Here is a 10426-nt window from a genome sequence, read left to right as displayed (position 1 = left end):
TTCACCCCTACAACTTTCATTAGTCCTCTTTTGACGCAGGGAATCCGCCAATCATGGTAGCAGAACGACAGAAGGGGGGAGCTTTGAGCATCTACCAATGCGCAAGCGCAACAATTTATACTCTGTAGTATGATAGCCTGGGATCGATACCATTTTCGGGTTTCTGATCCGGTTGGAGCGGAAATAACTTTACGTCATCAGGTCACCGGAGCAAGTGACCAGAACCTCCAGTGCCGTACACCTCCAAAATTATTCCCCTCGTTTAAAATGTGTTTAGTTTGGTATAATCGTTTCTTTTGGGATAATGGTCATTTTATTCTAACTCGTGGTGCGAGACTAAACTAATTGATTCGCATTATGTGGGGAAGAAAAACAATGTAACGCCAACCGGAACGAACTACCGGAACACGATAGTTTTCCCCCCTTCTTTCTAAACCGGATCATACGGGCCATTTTGGAACGAATACCAGGCTTTCCCCCGAGGTGCAAAGTCTGGTGACGCGAGGTTAGTCATAGAGACGTTCGTGTGATGTATAGCAGTGTTTTATGTACATTTTGGTAAGCTATATTATGGTACGTTCTGATATATAACATCTGGTTGCCAGACTTGCCACTAATAGCTTAACAATATGAGTAGCCCCTGACTGGAGAAACAGTGCCACCTACTGCTTATCTCATGAACCAAGTCCTAATATCTGCAATATTTGCACAACACTGGTGTATGGAAACATGTAGATTAAATGTTGTGTAGACCCCTTAACAGACGACGTCACACTGATAAGAACCAGTAGGCCTATGCGCAATGAAACCCATTCTATCAGGTCTCGCTAGGACGCGCCCCTCACTAGCCAGGGGTTTCATGTTTGTAAACATTGAGAGGAATATGACCGCGCAGAGGAGGGGGAAGCCTATGGGTGCGTTTGGAAATTACGCACCGGAGCACACTCGCCTATTAGTTTGTATTGGCCAGTGCGCTCACTGCCACTCAGGGCTGTATTTTCGAACGCGCCTTTCACCCGGGCATGCGCAGGTTGCGCATTCTGCTCTGTGATGACGTCGCGCGGAAATCCGTCTATACACAAAAGGGGGTTGTGGTGTGCTGAAACCAGCGCACTCCGAAACAACAGGTTGAGAATTGATTGCACGAAACAATCACCTGTGCATCCAGTATCAATGTTGGTAAACAAATAATTGGTCTATTGAACGGTGGGCTTTGGGCAGATGTGAACTGCCCAAATCTGTGGCCTTGGACACTCAACATGTACAATGATATGAGTACTGTATTCAGAAGTGTCTTTCTCTTTCAAACAATTAACATTTGAGCCATTCAATCCATTGAGACTGCACATTTTTCTTCTTATTTAATGTAGAGGCACACAAGTCATAACGCAAACATTTTCAAGTCAAAAACAATATAATATCAGCACAACACAATTACAAATCTTACAGCTACTGTGGAGGCTGCAAATGATATAAGAAAACAGACACGACAAAGTTTATATGACAAAATAAAATGCCTCACCAAACAAATAACCAGAGAGTCTATGTTCTATGTTCGAGGCGTGTCCCAAATCTCTACATAATCTTATAACGAATTCACTCTGTGACTATGTCTACACTCTCTACTGTGGCACTAACACTATCAGTTATGTATACACTCAGTACATACAGTTGATATCAGGCACTAGAGATGGTCACTCAATACCTGCTGTTAAATTGCTACATTATCCTTTAACCATGCCACTTTATCCATGCACATGAAAGTTTCATGATGAAACTGTGATTTTAAATAGCCTACCTGCTGCCATTTTTATACTGCTGGATATGTTTTCCACCAGCACAAGAAGCATTTCTGCCTTCCGTAGCGCCATTTATCCATTGCTATTTTCATGCACCTTGTGGACTTTGCATATTTGATGTGACTTTGCCTTCCTATTATTTGACTGTTGACTGTTCTGTGTTCTTTTCTTTCTATTCTCTCGTTCCATATTCAAACTCTTCCTCTAACAATGTAGAAATGTTGACAGTTTGCACAAAATATAATTTCACTCACTATTTTACACCTGTAATCATGTGATGTGGCAATAAGTTCTGATTCTGATGTATGTATTATATATAACTCAATCTGCTCTCCTTTATACTGATACTGCAGGCCTAAGCATGTCAAGCATCGATCTGCTTTTTAGAACATGTTTTCAATCTACACCAATTCATATCCTGTCTTGCCTACTTCTGTATCAGTCATGACTCACATAATTTCTGGTTACGTAATATGGCTTGTGTAATAAAAAAAAACTCGGGGGTGCCCAAGTACCTGCCCAACACCACAGAGTCTACGCCCTAGACTAGGGGTTCGAAATTCGAACGAATGAAAAATGGATGCACCACGGTGGATTCGAACTTCGAATCCACCGTGGTGCATCCATTTTTCATACTCCTACGGGCTAGGGCGGCGTCTGTCAGTGGGGAATGTTGAACGGGAGGAGTAGGATGGAGCCGCTATGTCCTCCCGGTGGGGGCACCTCACTGGCAGGTGAGCCAGTATAACAGCAGTGGCAAGCAGTGGGAGGAAATAGTTTGCCAATTTGGGAGAAATAGGGGTTAACATAATTGGCTACTCTAATCTAGAAAAGAAAAGAAAAAGTAAAAAACAAAAAAACAAAAAGAAACCCTCAGCACAGTGTTCTGCTTTTGGTGTCATCTTGTTCTAAGAGCTTGCGCTTGCTTACAGATTAGTAACTCACCTGAATGACCAGTCATCAACTTTAACCACTTAAACACAAACTTAGTTGACCGTATTTCAAAGGGCTCTGTAGTAGGCCTCCCCTCAATAAAGTTGATTCTGAATTATTCTGATTCTCTCCTGTTTTCGCTCTACAATCTGAAAATAGACGATTTACAAGCTCACATGCTTGTAGATCTGCTATTTTCACAGAATGTTTCCCAGAATAAGGATGCTAGGGTTCATGTGTTTAAAAGAGGATCACAACAACAGAGGATTGTAAATTCCAACAATCAACTTGAAGAAAAACATTAAAGTATCTAAAGTCTACTTAGCTCAATGAGGCGGCCTGCAAACACGCCTAATGTACCAATGAGACATACTGCCATGAACACACACAGCAGAATGTGATCCAGAACCATTGCCACAAACTTCCACTCCTCAGCAGCCTGTGGAGAAAAAGGAAAGATAATTTGTTACTCACAATGACAGGAGACAACAAAGAACAACATTCCTGCTTCCCTTCCTTAGAATGAGAAACCTCACATTGTTGGACTCCTCATCTGATCTCATGGTTTCTGCGATGTACTTCACCCCTTCAATGGCACTGCGAACATCAGGATTCTTGGTGATAGGTGACTGGTAGGGGACACCAGCAGGGACAGGCTTTCCAGAGATGTCCGAGATGTCAAAATCAGTATTATAGATGACTTTGTCTGGCTTTGTTTCCTGACTTGGGCGCTTCATGGTTGAGAAGAACATGAGGTTGGGAATGGTTTCAATAAACACCTGGAATGGAAAAAAATTACAATACTCAATGTCAAAGTACTACCATGACAGCTAGTAGCTATTGATAGGAGAAGCTATAAAAAAACAAAATGCAATTAATCCTACTGCCACTAGATGGCTATAGAGTGCAAAGAATACATAGGCTGATTCTTTTTTTTCACACTTGGAAATCAAATTTATTTCAGAGAGCCATACAATTGTCAATCTAAATCCATTTTACAACAGTATAACCCCACCTGGCGAACCCAGTCGGGCATGGTGTGAGTACTTGGGGAGCGGTGGTGGGTGTTGATGACAATGACAGTGATGATGATGGAGGCAATGACGAAGACCATGGTGAAGAGCATGTACTTCCCAATGAGTGGCACAGCACTGGAGGTGGAAGGGATGAGCTCCACAATGACCAACAGGAAGACAGTAAGGGACAGCAGAACAGAGATGCTGAGGGTCATCTTCTCACCTATAGGGACACATGGTCAAGTCAAGTCAATTTGATTTATGAAGCACATTTAAAAACAACCGAAGTTGACCCAAGTGCTGTACATCATAATACAACAGCATAAAAAGATTAACATACAGTAACAACATTAAAACAAGATAATTAAATCAATGGCAGAAGGAATTGGAAAGGTAGATAAAAACGAGGGGCATGGGCGAGATGGAAAACAGTTTAGGCTAGGGAGAAGAGGCGAGTTACTTCGGACAAGAAGTGGTAGACTGTTCCATAGTTTTGGACCAGCCACAGAGAAGGCTCGATTGACCTTTAGTTTGTCACAGGTCACAGCAGGTCATCCTCACTAATAGCCTGGCCCTTATATCCAGTGGTGGACAAAGTACCCAACTCCAGTACTTGAGTCAAAGTATAGATACTCCTGGTCAAATATTACTCAACGTGAAAGTTGCTCAGCCAAATTTGTACTTGAGTTAAAGTAGCCCACTGGAGTACCTGCTTTTAAAAATAGGCCTACTTAATTATTCAAAAGTACATGCTTTGAAAAGTACAAATGACAAACTACATTTTCTTTTTAATATCAATTGCTGCTATGAATGTTCGACAATTAAAAACAAAATCCTGATATTTTACAAAAATAAAATAAATAATAGTGAAAATAGCAGATCTACAAACTAACAATGCTTTTTGAGCTTGTAGATCTTCTATTTTCACTATAGTTGAAACATGGCTTAAGTGGCACTTTTTCTCTTTCTAGAAATGTAGGGGGGGGCAAAAGTACAACATTTGTCTTTGAAATGTAGTGAAGTGTCCAAAAATGTCTAGTAATAAAAATAATAATTATTATTATTAGTGTAATAATAATAGTTACCCTTATTATTATTATCTTATTATTATTATTATATTTTTGTCATTTTGTTTCACTGGTGTTTGTTGTTCTGTTGTACTGCTGAAAGCATCAATCCACAGGGAAGACTCTTTGGCATCCTTCACAGTATCATGTCAGCAGCCATATTAAAAACAGCCATCTAGTGATGTATAATACATGAAAGCAAAGGCCTGCTTGCAGACATGACAGCACAGAGGGACGCTGGGTAATGAGGCAGGCCTCCACACTGGGAACACGGCCAGATGTGCACTGGAGCACTGCAGTTTCAATAACTTAACACCTTATAAGCTGACATTCAACATGGAGGACAAGCTCTTGGCAAACAAAAGTATTCGCTCAAACTGTACAGGAGATAAACCTAATTTGAATTATCAGTGTTAGAACTATAGATAATTACTTATATTCTAATACGCAACTTAATTGCCTTTGTTTGTCTTTCTATTCCTCTAAGATATGCACACATGGTATGCACCACTCCACAGACTTTGAACATACGTAGTAGCACACAATACAGTGTGCTAAGTATCATTTTGGGGATGAGACCCTTGCTTAAGGCCACTTAACCAATAATAGCAGCCATCACAGGAGTAATACCCCCACTCTGCAGTACATTCACTAACCCACAGCAGGAATATATGCATGCATGCACACACGCACGTTTACACGCGCACGCACACGCGCGTGCACACACACACACACACACAGTTTGCAACAGATATTTGTTTGTTTGTGTGTTTTGTGTGTTTGTGTGTGTGTGTGTGTGTGTGTGTGTGTGTGTGTGTGTGTGTGTGTGTGTGTGTGTGTGTGTGTGTGTGTGTGTGTGTGTGTGTGTGTGTGTGTGTGCGCGTGTATTCTATATACAGTAATATGATGATTCTCCTGCGAACTCATTCATTCCATGTGTGAACACTGAGATGAATTGGAAACAAGTGTCAACGTACCAGAGTCTGTAGGCAGATAGAAGACGAGGCCAGTCAAGAAGGAGAAGAGCATGCAGGGGATGATGACATTAACAATGAAATAGAGGGGCAGACGGAGCATAAGGAAATGATAGGTAATGTCCAGGTAAGGTGTCTCAGGGCAACAGGCATAGTACACCCAGTGCTTCCAGCCTCTAAAGTCCTTCATCACCCACTCTCCACTCTCCATGAAGTTACTCAGGTCAGGGCGGTCACTGTCCTGGTGAAGAGAAACAGTCAGGAAGACATTTAACAATATTTAAACTAGGGCTATCCTTAGTTCTTAGTCAACTAATATTCATAGGAATTTGTCGATCAATAGATTCGTTTATTTAATTGACGAATCTGTAAAATTGTGTTTGCTGCATACAATCATGCAGAGACCAGCCTTTTCAGGTTGGTGAGGCTGAGAAGAACTGAACTCTCTCTAATGTTGATTTCACAATGGCTACTGCGTTATATCGACTGTTTACAAGAGATGTGTACATTATTTTTCAATAAATAATTATGAAACAAATGACTACAACAAAGTGACCAAACCAACTGATTAATCAATTATTCGACTATGAGGGGACATCGATACTGAAATTCTAATTCAAGTGTCAAGCTGTTGGTTTTGATCAGTTTCCACACTCACTGTAGTATGCTTCATGAGTACTAATATGGGGTTATTCTATTGGTACGACTATAATAACTTAAGCCCTGTATGTAGGCCTACTTGTCGTACAAGTAGCCTACAAGTCTTTCTTTCTTTCTATCTATATTTTTCTTCCCTTTGTTGTTGATGTTTGAATAGTATGGATCATTGGTATTACTGGGTTGACGACGACCAAGTTCCCATCATAGGTCCAGGTGCCCAGCTTCATACTGCAGTTCTGGAGGTCAAACGGGAAGTGCAGCACAATAATTTCACAGTAGCTCTTAAAGATGGCAGGCGGGTTCCATGTGATCATCCCGGTGTGTTCCAGTAGAACTTTGGTCTCATGAACAATTGCAAAGTCTCCATCAGCACTATGGGCACAAATAAGCACACAGGGAAATCCTCAGTAATTTATTATAATTTATGTAACTCTGGGCCTCCAGCTGAATGATTGATAGTTAGGAACCAAATGGACCATTACAGGTCTGTAACTCTGAGAGTGTACAAATGCAACCAAATGGACCCATACGGTGGTTGAGGTGCTATAGCACCGCTTCCATACCTAAAGCTCCTATATAGTGCTATTTGACAAAGGTGCTATCAACTTTAGAAAGAGGGTGAGGGTCCCCTATGATTACTAGCTAATTAACCACTTTTAGTGCTATTTAGCATCATTTTTGTTTAGTGTGTGTGTATAGGCAGCATGAGCGTGGCAGGAGATAATGTTAACACGGGGGGACATCAGTGCCTGGGGGTTTGGCAACGTCTGGCCAGCACTGCAGTCAAACAGCCCAACCAACCAGCGCAGAGCCTGGCTGGCACAGGTTGTTGTGGCAGTGGAGGCTGGTTGTCAGGGAAAAAACAGCAGTGTGTGTCAGACACAGCATATGGTATGGAGAGAACCTGCGATACCAGGGGCCAGATTTAGCCTGATGCAATCTGAGCCTTCTCCACTCAACACTACGGAGTAAAGCAAAACGTGACTCGACAACATCGTTCTGAAGTCGTTTTGAGTAGGGCTTTAACTATTGATCATTTTCATGTTTAAAATATTTATTTGATGTATTTTTTGTATATCAGTGAATCAATATGGAAAAATTGTCGTACAACTGTGTCATGCTAAATAGGAAAAAAATGCTGATCTACAAGCTCGATGCCAAGCGTAGATCGGCTATTTTCTCTACTTTTGAAAACGTTTATTGCTGTTTTAAAATTACAAAAGGAAAGAAACAGGGGAAAAGGAGAAAAAACACACAAACTAAAAAACTAAATTTCCCCCAACCTTTCCCCCAATATTTTATTAAAATTGGTAATCTTTTAGTTCGATTAACTGTTGCATGCCTAGTTTTGAGTCTTTTTGTCTAACTGAATGGATAGGAGAGCTTACTTGTTGTAGAGAACCAGATCGGGCCGCCAAATGTCAGTGGATGGAACTCTTATCTTTTTGATTCCGCCATAATCGTCTGGGTTCCATTGCAAGTTCATATCTTTCCATTGCTGAGTAAATGAACATAGAAAGGGCATCAGGTTATGCCAAATATATTTCTGACCAACTTTCTGTTGGAAATGGACATTATTTCCAGGATTTTACATATTTGTTTACATTATGTATACTTTCATTTGTACTATTTGAAAGGTAGATTATGGGCAAAGGTTTTATTTGAATGATACTTGATTCTTTGCATTCATTGAAGGAGGCCTTACACAGCAAGAAACATTGTAATGTGTCTTTAGGCCATAATTATCTGTCTATATAATATTGCATTTACAGAGTTAATATGAGCTCAGAGAGCTATTCTAATAACATTCACTATAACTTTTCACAATAACATTTAGTAGCAGGTGCCCCTCTGTTGTGATTAGAAACAATTATTAAACATGTTAAAACAAACCTGTTTTAATCGCACATTGCTGCTGACAATCTGGTTGACCTCATCCTGCATATGGAGATATGGAGAATTATTCAATCATTTAGATTCTTGATTACAACGAGCCTTAGAGGTGAGGCGATATGGGATGGCTTAATCTCTCACCACACTGATGAGCTGGATTAGCTGAAGTCCAACAGTAACCACAACCGGGTCCTTGAAGTGAGTGACAGGACGAACAATCTTGTTGTAACCAGTGAAAATGGTTTTAACCAAGCGCGTTTCATCCTCAGAAGCCCAGGCAATACCTACAACGATCACAGAGATCATGCATACAGGATTCAGATTAAAGTAGCTTTGTTTAGAGTATCCAATGATGATACCAATGTGCCAGTGAAATGCATTCTTACTATGAGGGGATTTTTGCACACATTTCTCGGTATGGTTCATAAATAGTCAGGCATGACATTTGGATGTGTGAATACACTGCAGTGATGCCACTAAAATCCTAATTCTAATACACATAATTGAACTATTCAGCCTTGTTTTGTTCATGGTGGAACATGAAATCCTATCTGTTCATGAACAGAATTAGAAGTTGTCGTCACTACTGGAGACTACACAGGTCAACCAGGGTCACTTTCCTGGGTCTCAAGGAGACTGTCCCAGCAGCACCAGTGGTGCTGATGTCTGTGTAATATCAGATTTAATGTGTGAAAACCAGCTTGTATTTCCAGAGAGCTATGTAGCCTACTTCTTCTATAGAAATAATTTGGACATCTATACATAAAGTAATAAAAACAACAATAGCAACAACAACAACAACATACAGATTACATTCGGCATGCTGTAGTCTGGTGCATAATTTGTTGGAGATGAGAGGCGTGTAAGGGTCACTTGATAGAGATAGTGTTTCATTTCTACTTCCAGGATTTCTGTTACACATTTGACACAGGCCAGAGCAGTATCCCATTTCACTTTCCACATGACCTTGGAGGGAAGGCTGTATTAAAGCAACATGAAACATAGAATGATTCTTGACACATTTAGCTCACTAAACCCAGGACCCGTCCATACTTAACTATGGAGGTTGCCTCGTGAAACATAGAAGCGACAGCCGTACGCAGTAAAGCAACACACAAATGCTCTTGTCAATCAAAGCATGTTATAGCTGGACAAGACGAACAAGTAAAAAGTAAAATACATTTAGTTATCATTTATGTTGTTCCAACAACACAAAATGACCAAACTACTGTCATATAGTACATCATTCATGGAAGGGTGGTTCAATAAACTATACTTAAAGTTAAAATGTAACTTAATGTAATGTGAACACAACATATCAGTTAAGTAACACTTTTGTTTCTCTGGTTTACCAGCATGGATGCATTTCAGTGTCCATTCCTTACCTGTTAGAAATATTAGATGAAAACTGAAAAATAAAAGCTTCATTCTTGCCAAAGCTTTCTTGTAAATCCAAAATGAAGACTCAACTTCAAGTTGTTGCCTGCTGGCCCATAGGAGAATGAAAAAGTATCTCCCTGCTTAAAGGATTCTTACAGCACTGGCGCCCAATAACTTACAGCCGAGTTTTCCCGTTAGCAGTATTGTTTTTCTCTGACACCGTATGTGTATGACTGCCAACATTTGTCATTTGAGAGCCACATTCTTTGTCATCTGTTATAAGCTCAACATGCCACAGTAATCTACCACTGAAATATCCCATCGTGAAACAGCCCACACAGAACATAACAGGTGCAATGACAACCCCTGGCTGCTTTTAAAGGAATGGCATTTGCAGTTTAGATAAACATTGAGGAGAATCGGAACAAAGAAATTGGACTCTTTTGACCCTAAAAGATGTAACAATAAAGCTACCTTGAACCTTGTTCCATTATTGTTGTTGATCAATAGTTGAAAACAATTGTGCTTATGAAGACATTTTCACAACCGTTGTTGAATTTAGATTGAGGATTAATTAAAAATGTTCTTGTTAAGTTTTGTCAGTGTGTCCCTTTGTGTAAAGCTACAGAGAAAAAAAACAATTGTCCTAATACTTATTTTGTCCAGTCGCACACTTTGAATACATTATTAGTCATTGACTTAAT

At 40.2% G+C, this 10426-nt stretch overlaps 1 protein-coding gene across 1 annotated transcript; it reads right to left on the bottom strand.

Moving 5' to 3' along the window:
* Nucleotides 1-2407: 2407 nt before the first annotated feature.
* On the bottom strand, nt 2408-9958 carry LOC311065017 (acetylcholine receptor subunit alpha-like). The gene is made up of 9 exons (XM_084085167.1): nt 9728-9958; nt 8484-8626; nt 8343-8387; nt 7838-7947; nt 6626-6821; nt 5793-6030; nt 3748-3971; nt 3269-3511; nt 2408-3171 (listed from the first exon to the last, which is right to left on the bottom strand). The coding sequence occupies exons 1-9, from the start codon at nt 9768-9770 to the stop codon at nt 3043-3045; spliced, it is 1371 nt and encodes a 456-aa protein (XP_083941293.1). The 5' UTR covers nt 9771-9958; the 3' UTR covers nt 2408-3042.
* Nucleotides 9959-10426: the final 468 nt, after the last annotated feature.

The sequence above is a fragment of the Gymnoscopelus microlampas genome (assembly GCF_963454915.1).
Source record: "Gymnoscopelus microlampas genome assembly, chromosome: 17".
NCBI classification, from domain to species: Eukaryota; Metazoa; Chordata; class Actinopteri; order Myctophiformes; family Myctophidae; genus Gymnoscopelus; species Gymnoscopelus microlampas.
This window is presented reverse-complemented; position numbering and strand designations above follow the sequence as displayed.

Bases quoted from the DNA above. Each gene is read 5' to 3' on its own strand.
- LOC311065017 (XM_084085167.1), bottom strand. From the start codon at position 9,770: ATGAAGCTTTTATTTTTCAGTTTTCATCTAATATTTCTAACAG. The intron at 7,948-8,342 runs GTTTGTTTTAAC...TCATTTACTCAG, and splicing joins GCAATGTGCGATTAAAACAG to CAATGGAAAGATATGAACTT. The intron at 6,822-7,837 runs GTAAGCTCTCCT...TTGTGCCCATAG, and splicing joins GATCTGGTTCTCTACAACAA to TGCTGATGGAGACTTTGCAA.